Genomic DNA, 13,082 nt, shown 5'->3' with positions numbered 1-13,082 from the left:
AAATTGTGACAATCAAAGTTGACTCCAGGCATTAACAAGTGTGTCCACTGCGAGTGGAGGGAATTACCTCTAGCTGAAAACCACCATTTTAGAATGACCCGTAACCTATGCTGTTTCCCACCGGGAGTTGAGGTTCAGAACATACAGAGCCTGGATACCGAGAATGGTCTTGGACGAGGAGGACCACCCAGGAGATAGGGTGGAATCCCTATCTCTTTTCTCTAGATCAGGGAGACGAAAAACACAGGGTGAGAGCACCAGCTCTGGCAGAAGTATCCAACACAGCAGAACACATCGGCATGGACACACAGTCTCTATTTCTGAATATTTCCCCCAAAAGACACAAGAGAATGATCTAAACACCCAGGTATGTTTCTCCACCTTCACTTCTCTCTGAAGCCTTCATTCCTAGAATGCCTACTCTAAAATCCATTTTGCCTCCATTTTTCTTTTCCAAAATCTCTATTCCTTCTTTTTAAAATGATGCCCAAGGGCTTCCCTAGTGGTACAGTGGTTAAGAATCCACCTGCCAATGCAGGGGACACGGGTTCGAGCCCTGGTCCGGGAAGATCCCACATGCCGTGGAGCAGCTAAGCCCGTGCGCCACAACTACTGAGCCTGCGCTCTAGAGCCTGTGAGCCACAACTACTGAGCCCACGTGCCACAACTACTGAAGCCCGTGTGCCTAGAGTCTGTGCTCTGCAACAAGAGAAGCCACCGCAATGAGAAGCCCACGCACCACAATGAAGAGCAGCCCCCGCTCGCCACAACTAGAGAAAGCCCACGCGCAGCAACAGACCCAACACAACCGAAAATAAATAAATAAATAAATTTATTTTTTTAAAAAAGGCAGAGCCAAGTGTGTGGGTTTGTTTGCTTTTCCCCCACCAAAGGGCCTTATAAGGTGAGCTCACCTGGGTTTGCAGAGCTCACAGACTTACCTCTAACGTGTAGAGTTCCACCAACAGAGAGAAACCCATCAGCCCAGAGCCTCCAGGGTGGTGAGAGGAAAAAGAAAGTGGTGCTTCCTTTGGTTAATAGCAAAATGAACATCTTTTGTCCCAAGCCACTCTCTCGGTGGACTCAACAGTGATCACGATGGAATTCAGAAAAGTCGCCGCAGCTTATGAAACACCCAAAACTGACATCTTGCTTTTGCAAATGCAGTAAGAGACAGAAGGGTTCTTCCTCATAAGATAGAAGCTCAATCAGCAGCTGGTTTTGCCAACAGTGGATCCAACCCCAAGCCCAGAGAGAAACTCTCCACCTATCAGAAAAGTCAAAGATCTATGGTCTTTAGACCCTTGTTGCTCAAAACATGACCCTTCGACCAGCAGCTCTGGCCTCACCTGGGAGCACATTAGAAATGCAGGATCCCAGGCCCTGCCCCAGACTTCCAGAAGCAGAATCTGCATTTTGAAAAGATACCCTGGTGATTCACATACACACCTTAAAGTTTCAGAAGGACAGAACCACTTAGATAACAGAATCCATAGCAATGTTAAAGGTGTATCATAAATACTACTAACAAGGCTATTATCTGTTATTTGCAGGGGAGCTGAATAAATCACTGTCCCCCCACTGCCTTTTCCACAGTGATGATGCAGGAGACCCTTCTGCTTTTCAGCTAGAATCTGAAGTTGGCTTATCTGTCAGCATCTTAGACTGACTAGTTTGTCTTAGAGGCCAAAGGTGACCACCAGGGAGCTGATATAAATTCAGGACCTGTCAAGGGTACAGAAGATGTACTCATTCGGACACAGATGAACTGTCCCAGGTATATGTGAAACTCACCAACATCCTAGCGAGGAGCTGCCAAGGCACCGACACGCAGCCCTCCTCACTGTGCACTGCATCCATCCCAATAATTCCTCCACACGCCTTGGATCATTGCCTCAAATCCCTTAACGGTCACTCTCCCTCGTATTCGTTTCCAGCGGAGATTATTTTTTTTTATTTATTCATGATTTGTACAGAACCTACTTCCCAAAAGGGACTGTATGTGGCTTACAAAGATGAACACCTTGTAAACAAGATGAGCAAAATTAAAGCAGAATAAATACCCAGTTAGCAGTCTCAGAAGAGAGTGTATATTCACATGATCTTTCCTCTCTTGACCCGCCTCACGCCCCCATCACTGCTCCTCCCTGGGAAAGCAGAAGGGGATTAACGCGACAGATTAATCTGAAAATAAACTGGGATGCTCAGTTCATCTCCTCTTTGCCTCTTGGAGGTGAGTGTGCACACGGGGTGCAAAAATTCTCCCCTGCTCCTTTTCAGCACAAGTCTTGCACACACACCCCTCGACCACAGGTCACGTGGGGAGACCCAGGGCTGCCACCCTGTTGAGGTCCAGCATTGCCGGCGGCTGGATGGGTAAGTCTATTTAATACTGCGATTATGGGGCTTTCCTGGTGGCACAGTGGTTAAGAATCCGCCTGCCAATGCAGGGGACAGGGTTCAAGCCCTGGTCCGGGAAGATCCCACATGCCGCGGAGCAACTAAGCCCGTGCGCCACAGCTACTGAGCCTGCGCGCCACAACTACTGAAGCCCGCACGCCTAGAGCCCATTCTCCGCGACAAGAGAAGCCACCGCAATGAGAAGCCCGCGCACCGCAACAAAGAGTAGCCCCCGCTCGCCGCAACTAGAGAAAAGCCCGTGCGCAGCAACAAAGATCCAATGCAGCCAAAACTTAATTAATTAATTAATTAATTTTTAAAAATACTGCGATTATTAGAAGGTCCATTTGCACAAAGGTATGAGCTACATTTTCAAGCTCACTTCTATCAGTTCTAAAAAGTGATACTTTGGCTCCCATGCGTTTACTCCTTTGACTTATTTCTCGATTAGCTCAGAACTCGAGTGAAAGGGTGCTATTTATTAAGGCCTTTCAAAATGCCAACAGAAAGATCTGGAAAGCTCATGCTACACCCCACTTAGGATAGTTTATTAATAGTGGCGGGGGGTGAGGGGGAAGGCCTGAAATCTCCGGCTACTGAGGCAAAAGTGTAACTAGAAGCCACTCAGTGCTCAACTCCACCCTCATCTTACTTGCCTTCCTCTCCCACACAGACTGGAAAATCTAAAACGCGCCTTCCCAAAAGTCCTGTTAGCTAGGAGAGGCCGGGGACTCCATTCTGGCCAACGACACATCCCCTCCTCCACTTCCTCCTTCTCTAAGGGACAGGCTGTGATGCTGGAGGTGCAGCAGCCTCTGCTAAGAAGGGCTGGGCAGGAAGAGAGAGGAAGCTGGCACCATGGAAGGCTGGACCGCCCCTGACCACCTACCCTAGCTGGCTTGTTGCTCAAGATGAATAACGCCCTAACTTGTCAAAGTCACAGATACACTTGGTTATATGGTTCTAGGGAACCCTGAGTTGAAAGATACGTATGTGTATCTTTCATTGTTTTTATGAATATAAAACCTTATTTAGATATAGATTGTTCTATAAAACATTGCTAAAAACCAATCAAGATTTTCTAGACAATGTTTTGAAGAAGTGACTTCTTGGGGCTTCCCTGGTGGCACAGTGGTTGAGAATTTGCCTGCTAATGCAGGGACACGGGTTCGAGCCCTGGTCTGGGAGGATCCCACATGCCGCGGAGCAACTAGGCCCGTGAGCCACAACTACTGAGCCTGCGCGTCTGGAGCCTGTGCTCCGCAACAAGAGAGGCTGCGACAGTGAGAGGCCCGCGCACCGCGATGAAGAGTGGCCCCCGCTTGCCGCAACTAGAGAAAGCCCTCGCACAGAAACGAAGACCCGACACAGCCAAAAATAAATAAATTAATTAAAAATAAAATAAAATAAAATAACAAATGTTCAAGTACAATTGGTGTCTAAAAAAAAAATTAAAAAAAAAATAAGTGACTTCTTTTCTTTTTTCTAATTACATATAAAAGAGATATGTTTAGGGAATTCTCTAGTGGTCCAGTGGTTAGGACTGGGCACTATCACAGCTGGGCACTTTCAAGTCGCCTGGTCGGGGAACTAAGATCCCACAAGCCACGGGGCGCAACTCCAAAAAAAAAAAAAAAAAAGATACGTTTAAGGGTTTTCATACTCAGAAAGAGCAATGTATGCCAGATAGATGGAGAGATAGACAGTCATATACACACATAAATATGTTTGTTCGACTACAAAATCTTGATGAATTAGAACTCAACTAATTTCAAGCTCATTCTACTTTTAAAAGACTGAGGAAATGTCAAAAAAAAAAAGAATAAGTCATCAGGAACTTATTTTAAAAGAACAGTAATTACTTCTGATTTTTTTAAAATTTATTCATAATTTGGGACCAGTTCTTGCTCACCAACATCCTGCACAGAATATGCGGACAAATGAAAACCCACAGTCGTGAAGCTAGGACACATAGGCCCTCAGACTTCAAAAGAGCTTTTGTTACGTCACACTAGATGCAAATATACATTATATAAATGTCCCTACATTAAAGAAAGATGTTTGTCAAAGGTCGACAGGCAGAAAGTTCTGGTAGTAAAACCTTGAGGTCTCAGAAAATGCAATTAATCAGAATATAACACTGCCGAAACACTGATCAAGATTTTCCTGTACAGGCAAAAGGGAACCCTTCTACGCTGTTGGTGGGAATGTAAATTGGTGCCGACACTGTGGAAAACAGTATGGAGGTTTCTCAAAATACTAAAAATAGAACTACCATATGATCCAGCAATCCCACTCCTGGGTATATATCAAAAAGAAACAAAACCACTAATTTGAAAAGATACATATACCCCAATGTTCATTATTTACAATTGCCAAGATATGGAAGTAACCTAAGTGTCCATCAACAGATGAACGGATAAAGAAGATGCGAGATACATATATATATATATATATATATATATATATATATATATATATATGTATGTGTATATATATATATATATATATATACACACAATGGAATATTACTCAGTCATAAGAAAAACAAAATTTTGCCATTTGCAGCAACATGGATGGGCTTGGAGGGTATTATCCTAAGTGACATAAGTCAGAGAGAAAAAGACAAATACTGTATGATATCACTTATATGTGGAATCTAAAAAAGCAACAAACCAGTTGAATATAACAAAAAAAGTAACAGACTCACAGATGTAAAGAACAAATTAGTGGTTACCAGTAGGGAAAGGGAAGCGGGGGCAATACAGGGGTAGGGGATTAAGAGGTGCAAACTATTATGTATAAAATAAACTACAAGGATATATTGTACAATACAAGGAATAAAGCCAATATTCTATATTTTTTTTAAAAGCATGGGCAACTAAATATTCAAACTGTAAAAAAAATTTGTCCTGTACAATGTCTAAGGAGTGATCTCCCATACAAAGTTTTAATTTCCTACATAATGCTTCTTTCCTTTTTCCTAATTGTAAAGAGATATGTTTAAAGGTTTTGCTGCTCAGATGGAGTAGAATATCTTCCGCTCCTCACTCTGTCCAGTCTCCAGGATGAGTCTGGATTCGCTTCTAACACAGCAAAGTGCTGCCGCTTCCAGCTGGCACAGTGCTTTACTCACATGTAATCCCATTTGCTCCTCAAAATATTACCGTGCGGGAAACAAATGTAACAATCCCCAGGTGGAGACAGAGGCTGGGAGAAGTTAAGGGATTTGTCTACGATCAGATCTGTCTCTTGACCAGTCACTGGTAGAGCCAGACGAAAATACAGATTGGCCTCGGCCGGTGCTCTTTCTAAGGCACTGTCCCAACTCCGACCCTTCTCTGGGGTGTGAGGTGACAGGGGACACACCAGGGAGGTGGGGTGGCTGTCCCCACACCTCTTGGCCAACGGCTGGCCCATTGCCAATCCTCACCTATCCTGAAAATCACCCAATCGGAGTTGTGGCTTTCTATTCTAGAGAAGCATCCTTTTTCTTCCTTTTCCCACCTGGTTAGCCATTCTCTCTTGCTTCCCTGTTTGGTTCATGAATTTCTTGCCCTGCAAAAGGTCACACTTTCTCTCTCTCCTTGAGATACAATTACAAACCATGGTGCACTTGCTAACCTTACTTCTTCATAACTACAAAGCTTTCTCTATGCTCCGGGTCAACGCTGAACCTCTCTCCTTGCAGAAGGAGCTAGGGCATTGAACGGGTGCAAAGACCACTGGATCTCATCTATGACCACATCTCTTCTACACTGAAAGCTGCCAGAATGTTAACACCGGAACTTTCAAAAGATTAAGGTATACATTTACTTTCCATTTCAATGGTTTCTATTTTAATTCAGATATTTGTTCCTACCTGCAATTACTAATCTGCTACCTGCTTTTTTTTCCCCTTCTTCTTCTTCTGTGGTTGTCATCAGTTAGAAAGACTGACCAAAAAGTTAAGAAAAGGGTGGAGAGTGGACAAGGTAATATAGAAGAACAGTTTTGCAGAAAATAACAAAGATATATAACCAGTTATTTATTAGGAAAACTCCCACGTGATAATAGGTTAACGCTGCTCATGTTCTAAGAATATAGTAGTCTCCTTGATTTGAATTTGTATGGAGGTAACCTGTAAAAGCTGCTTTAAAAGGTCTAAAGAATGGTCTTGTTTTGATGACTTTAGGCCAGTTCTGCATCCTTCTGCACCATATTCAGAACTCTACTGAACGTGGCCCATCTTTTGGTTTCAGTTGACTTTCAGATCCTCCTGCCAAAAAGCATGCAGGGTGGAGGGAAGTTCAAGGTCTCTGGGGTCACACAGGCGTGGGTTTGACGCCCATAAGCAAGCCAGTTAAATTCTCTGAGCCTTAGTTTCCTCATTCATAAACAATTCCCATCTCATAAGGCCATTAAGAATATTAAATAAAAGAATACAGGTAAGATGATTCCTGGTACTCAAACCACTCGAGCTTTTACTGAGAGCCATGTAATACAAAGCAGAATTCTCATGAGTTTCCCAAAGAATGTGCCCTAAGGCATTCATCAAAATGTTTTCCAAGAAAAACAATTATTAGTCAATATCTAAAGAAGGAGAGGAGGAGGAGGTGGTAGGTGGAGGAGGGGGGAGGGAGCAAATCCCATTTGTAGAACTTTCTTCCCCTTTCACATGTCACTTCACTTGTTACCTTAAACTGGAAATATTTCTTCATTACGTTGAAGGCACCTCAGTTGCTGGGATTGTGTCTCATTTTCGGTCTTCCCATAAGGAGCACCGCGCTCAACACAGAATACGTACTTGCTCTTTTCATTCTTGATGGGCAACCACTACCAGAAAAGTTAAATCTCAGGGCTCTTACTAGTGGAAGTTCTCTCTTTGCGTGGGGCTCTGCCTGTGTTTTTCATGAAGCAGATTTGTGTCAATGGTACCTAGAAGCGGGATGGAAGGGAGACCTGAGTTTTCAAAGTAAATGGAGGAAAAGATCAGTAAGAATAAAGAAAACAACTGGGATATTTACAGAGTCAAGGTGTCACTCTGAAGATTGCTGATTATTTTCAAAGGGAGAAATGTATGTTAGCAATGGAAAGACCTAGCAATCACCCACGCAACTAAGTGATTAAACTCAGCAACACTAATGAATGGCCAGATGCATCTGATAGAAAACACGGAGTGTCACCTATTAAGTAGTCTGGCCGAAAACGTTTCATCTGAATCGAATTACACCTTTAGACTGAACTTCCAGTTTACAAGAAATATAGGGAATGGAGGAACAAGGTAAGTGACACCACGAGGAAATAATCAGATAAATCTAGAATGTGGAACATTCCACAAATCAACTAGCCTTGTCACTTCAAAAAGTCTATGTGGTAGAGAAAGAAAAATGTTGAGGCACTGTTCTAGTTTAGCAAATGCTAAGAAGGCAAACAGCCAAATGCAATGTATAAGTGAATCTCAACTGGCTCCTGGTTTGAAAATGTATGTAGCAGACTTCCCTGGTGGCGCAGTGGTTAAGAATCCGCCTGCCAATGCAGGGGACACAGGGTAGATCCCTGGTCCGGGAAGATCCCACATGCAGCAGAGCAACTAAGCCTGTGCGCCACAACTACAGAGCCTGTGCTCTACAGCCCGCGAGCCACAACTACTGAGCCCACGTGCCACAACTACTGACGCCCACGCGCCTAGAGCCCATGCTCGGCAACAAGAGAAGTCACCACAATGAGAAGCCCGTGCACCACAACGAAGAGTAGCCCCCGCTCACCGCAACTAGAGAAAGCCCGCGTATAGCAACAAAGACCCGACGCAGCCAATAAATAAATTAATTAATTAATTAAAATTACTTTAAAAAAATAAATATCAGTAATAAAATTTTTTAAAAAAGAAAATGTATATAGCTAAAAAACACTGAGTGGACAATTAAGGAAATTTGAATATGGACTGGAATTTGATGATCATATGGAATGCTTATTAACTTTCTTAGGATGTTTTAAGCTCCTGAGTTATGTAAAAGAATGTCCTTATTTTCAGAAGATACGTGCTGAAGCCTAAAGGTTTCTACAATTACTTTCAAAGGGCTTAACCTCCCACCCAAAAGTATATATATTTCTATACACACACACAAATTGATAAAGTAAATAGGATAAAGTGAACAATTATTGAGTCTAGGTGGTGGATATACTGATGTTCATTGTACTATTGTTTCAACTTTCCTGGATGTTTGAAAATTTGTCATAACAAATGTTAGAAAACATGGAGGCAAAGTAACAAGCAAGTTATTCCTCTCTGCCTGAATAGAGATTTCTTTCTCTTACATTTAATAATAAAAGCAAATTATAAAACTCTTGTCCTGATGCATTTGGGCCAGTTACTGGGGACTATAAGTGGCTCAGACACCCTCTGTAACCGATTCTGGGGACAGCAGCCACACTGAGCAAAAAGCATAGCCCTCTTCGTTGAGTATCACTTTCACTGCCCTTTCACTGTCCTAGGGTACTGCTTCTCAGAAAATAGTAATGATGTTTCCCCCAATATCATGTAACTGAGGGTCTTCAAACCAACAACAAAAATCGTTTTGGATAAACTTTACAACCTGTGATGTTGCTTCTGTATAAAGATAATCTAGTCATTCGGTATCACTCAAGTTTTTTTTTTAAATAGTGACGCAGATGATACGTAAAGAATACAGAGATGAAGTCAATAAAGTGTGTTTCATGTAGTCTGCGTTCTCCACTAACTCTGCTCTTGGGGGCAGGACTGAGAAGCAGCAGTGGATGAAAGTAGTAAACAACCTTATTCCACACACCAGTTACTTCTATTCCTTCCTGACTCTTCTAGAAGGACAGCTTTGAGAAGATAAGCTTGATAAATTCGAGCTTTTCCAAAGATAGGCAGCAACAGAGAGAAGCACGCCACAGTTAGAAGTTTGTATTACTTGGGAAAAGACAAGTGCGAGTCTGAAAATTAGTTCAAAGAACGCTCAGCTATTGGATTCTTTCCCAAACAGAAAACACACCACACTAAGGCAAAAAAAAGAAAAAGAAAACAAAAAATAAACTGAAGCTTAATGCATATATATAAGATATAACGCCATATATTATATACAACATACAACATCCAGCAAAATGTGAAAGTGCTTCCTTTTGATTTTTGAGTCCAAGCTTATCAGAGAGGAAAGTCTTACCTAGGTACAAGGATGCGTTTTCTTTCTTGACATTGTCGTCTAAGTAGGTTGGTCCCAGGGTATATATAGGTGTGGAGCCCATTCCAATGAGAATCTGCGCGCAAACGAATAAAGCCACGTAGACCCAGTGACTGTTCCCCCCCGAGTCCTTGAGGCAGGTGGGAGGCTCCGCCGTGGCCGAGGAGTTGCCATTCTGACACAGGCCGTAGTTGGACGCCGAGGCGTTCAGCTCTTGGATCTGGTAGGGGGGCGAGATGAAGTGAGGTAAAGCGAAGAGGGCGGCCCCCAGGGCGATGAGGAGTCCCCCCACGGCCAGCCACAGGGGCCGCCGCCCCCGGCCGCCAAAGTAGCTGACGAACACTACCACCACCAAGCTCCCGATGTCAAAGCAGCTGACCAGCAGCCCCGACTCGGAACTCTTCAGGCTGTAGCGCCTTTCGATGGTGGTGATGACACTGCTCAGGTACCCGGAGACCATTAACGCCTGGATGAAGGTCAGAAAGCACATGCAAACCAGGAAACAACGGGAATCGGTGAGGACCACATAGAGACACCTTCTGCCCTGGAGCATGGCCAAAGTGGAGGACACCGAAATGGGTTTGCCGATTTCCACCCTGTGGTGACTTTCCACCAGCCCTGCCGTCTCTGCCGAAGTAGACGGGGCGGAGGGGCTGGGGGCCCGCGGGCCAGGGCCTGGCTTCAACTCCTGATGGCCGGAGGCGGGCTTGGAGTCTTCTCCGGCGGGATTCAGGTCTGGCCTGCAGGAGGCGCTGTTCAGGGCGGGTAAACTCTTGGACCTAAAGGTCTCGGGTTCGCACTTCTCTTGGACCGCTCCTACTCTGGCGCTGGCTTCCAGCTGCTCTCCCGCCTGGGGCTGCAGCCCAGTGCCTCCTTCCATGGCTCTTAGAATTCAGATTCGATCGCCGATCGCACTCAGGGACTCCGGCGCTCTTCATCCACCGGCAGGAGGGGCGGAAGCCAGGCCCAGGCAGTCGTGCCCACCAGGGACCGGGGCTGGGGATGCGGAGCCGCGCAGTAGGGCATCCTCACCAGCAGGGAGGTGCCCAGGGCATCCTGACCGCAGACGCGGCCCCGAGGCTCCGCAGCCGCGTGTCCCGGAGGGCAGGGGTCCGCGCGGTCCTGCGATGAGCCCTTAGGGTCCACCTCGGGTTGGCAGCTCGCGGCAGGAGCCTTGCGCGTCCCGGGCGCATCCCCTCCGCCGCCGCCGCCGCCGCCGCCGCCGCCGCCGCCGCCGCCGCTCCCCCTGCAGCCCGGAGCGCGTACGCCCAGTGCCCAGCGTGGGGGCGGTTAGCGCTGCAGCCCGCGCCGCATCCCGCCCGGCTGGCTGGGCCAGAGGCGCTCTGCCCTCGTCGCCTCGGCTCGCGACACCCTCGGGCGCAAAGCTGCCAACCTGCAAAGCAGAGAGAGGGCGGTCAGCGAAGGGCGGCTCCGGCTGGGACCGGCGTCCCGGGGGACAGCGCTGGGGCACTCGGAAGGTCCCAAGTGAGACCAAGGGACGAAAGAGGAGCGAAGCCCTGCAGGAGGCGGCGGCTGCAGGCTGCAGCCTCTAGTGCCGGAACAGCGAGCAGCAGGCGGTCGGCAGAGACCCTCCCTCATTGTCTACCGTGGACCTGCCCCCGCCCCGCCCCTTTTGCCTTAAACAGCGCATCTGCTTTTATATGTTAATAAATATCAACCTGGCAGCTCTGACTCAGAGACAGTGTCTTTTATTCTAGTGAACTAATTGCAACCTTTTGGCACTCCTACTCCGTTACGCAAAATAGAAAAGGCCCAAAAGAACAAAGGAAAGTTTTTTGGTTTTGCTTTTGCTTTTTGTTTTACAAACACTGTGCACTCCCACTCCCGATTTTTAAAAAGAAAAGAAAGGGGGGGGGGGGAGCTAGGTGTGTAGAAATGTGTGTACACAATTGTGCGCAGGCACGTGTGCGCGACTGGATGTGAATCCGTCTTCTCCATCAGAGACACGTATTCAAAGCCCAAGGCAGCAGCAAAAAGGTCAGCGTGCTTGCCTCTTTATTCCCAACACTAAAAATAACACCCCCGCCCCCAGCCGCCGGGGAGAACTATTCAATTACAAATACCAGGGGCGTTCGAGGCTGCGGCCCACACGAAGTCCCAGCGCGCTGTGTCAAGCGAAACAGAAAATCAATTTGCTTTGCGGAGAGGTGGGGAAGCCACAACCAAACAAAGAGATGCCGGCGCGTTGTCACAGCGCGCTGGGAGCCCACGGATCCGGCTTGGCACTCGCAGGCGGGCAGGGAGGTGTGCTATTTACATCCCGCGCAGTCCGCGAGCGTGGGCTCCGGGTGCGCGCAGGCGAGCACACACACACACACCACACACACACACACACACACACACCGGCGTGTCTGTGTCGGAACCCCCTCGCGCGATCCGGCACCCTGCTTGAATTCAACGCGAGCCGAAAACAGGTGTGTCCCCGGGGTAAACATGCGCCCCTAATCTCGGGGACTCCCACTCCATTCCTCCGGCCCGTGGGGATGTGCACCAGGTGGGAGAAGAGAGCCGCACTTCGCTGCACTGGGTTTCACTCTGCCGCGCGCTTTTGTGATGCTGCTGAGAAAAGAAAGGAGGAAGGGTAAGGGAGAAAAGCAGAGAGCTTGGGCTCCAGGGGCGGCCGCTCCGGCGTCTCCCTCGGCTCTGCTGTGCCAGCCCCGCTCCCAGATTCCCGGCCCGCCAGCCACTCACAGCCGGGGCTTCCCCGCCGCCTCCTTGCCCAGGCGCCTTCCCGGGGAACCCCACCGGCTGCCGCGCACCGAGCCGGGGAATCCCTGCAAACTCGCTCCCCGCGCCGGGGGCGTCCGAGCCCCTACGGAGCGGGCACCCGCAGCGCAGCGCAGCCTCGGCAGGGCACACGGACCCCGGTCGGCGGCTCTCGGGGCCGGCGTGGCGCCCCGGGGAACACCTCCTGCGCGCGCGCGCGCACACAGGCACACACCACCCGCAGGAGGACAGGACCGCCGGGGACAGCTCGCCGCGCTGCCGGGGCGCACGAGCCGCCGCTACTCACTCGTGAGTCAGCCGGTCCGTCTGTTTGGCTGAGAGTGGAACGGCGGGAGGTGGGGACCGTGGAGGTGCGAGAGTAGTTGGGAGTCCCTTCGGCAGGCAGCCTCGGTCCAGCCGCCGGGAATCAGTGAATGAAGTCTGTGACTCAGGCTGAACTCTTCCCCCCCACCCCTCGCCCGTCTCCGTAGCCTCTCCGGACACACGCGCACAGACGCGCCCTGAGAGGAGCAGCAGAGGGCGCAGGCGCACGGGCAACCGCCCAGCCCAGCCCAGCCGGAAGGCAGCGAGCCGCCCGGCTGCCCATCACCTGAGAGGCGGGGGAACGCGAGGAGCCAGAGGGAGCGGGTCTCCAGAAAAGTCAGCTGCTCAGGTAGAGAGCCCGCTCGGAATAAGGACATTGTTTCTGTTCGTTTATTCTGTGCCGTGGACACCCACCATGTCTCAGAAACCATAGTAGGTTCTGGGGAC

At 48.3% G+C, this 13,082-nt stretch overlaps 1 protein-coding gene across 1 annotated transcript in view; it reads right to left on the bottom strand.

The window, feature by feature from the left end:
* The window catches only part of SLCO5A1 (solute carrier organic anion transporter family member 5A1), a 123,188-nt gene extending 112,423 nt beyond the window's left edge, over positions 1-10,765 (bottom strand). Inside the window, exon 1 of the mRNA XM_036830374.1 lies at positions 9,567-10,765. Within this exon, the coding sequence (XP_036686269.1) occupies positions 9,567-10,464 (898 nt within the window). The 5' untranslated portion in view covers positions 10,465-10,765. The remainder of the gene's footprint in view (positions 1-9,566) is intronic.
* Between the last annotated feature and the right edge of the window lie 2,317 nt (positions 10,766-13,082).

Source organism: Balaenoptera musculus, chromosome 17 (assembly GCF_009873245.2).
Source record: "Balaenoptera musculus isolate JJ_BM4_2016_0621 chromosome 17, mBalMus1.pri.v3, whole genome shotgun sequence".
NCBI classification, from domain to species: domain Eukaryota; kingdom Metazoa; phylum Chordata; class Mammalia; order Artiodactyla; family Balaenopteridae; genus Balaenoptera; species Balaenoptera musculus.
This window is presented reverse-complemented; position numbering and strand designations above follow the sequence as displayed.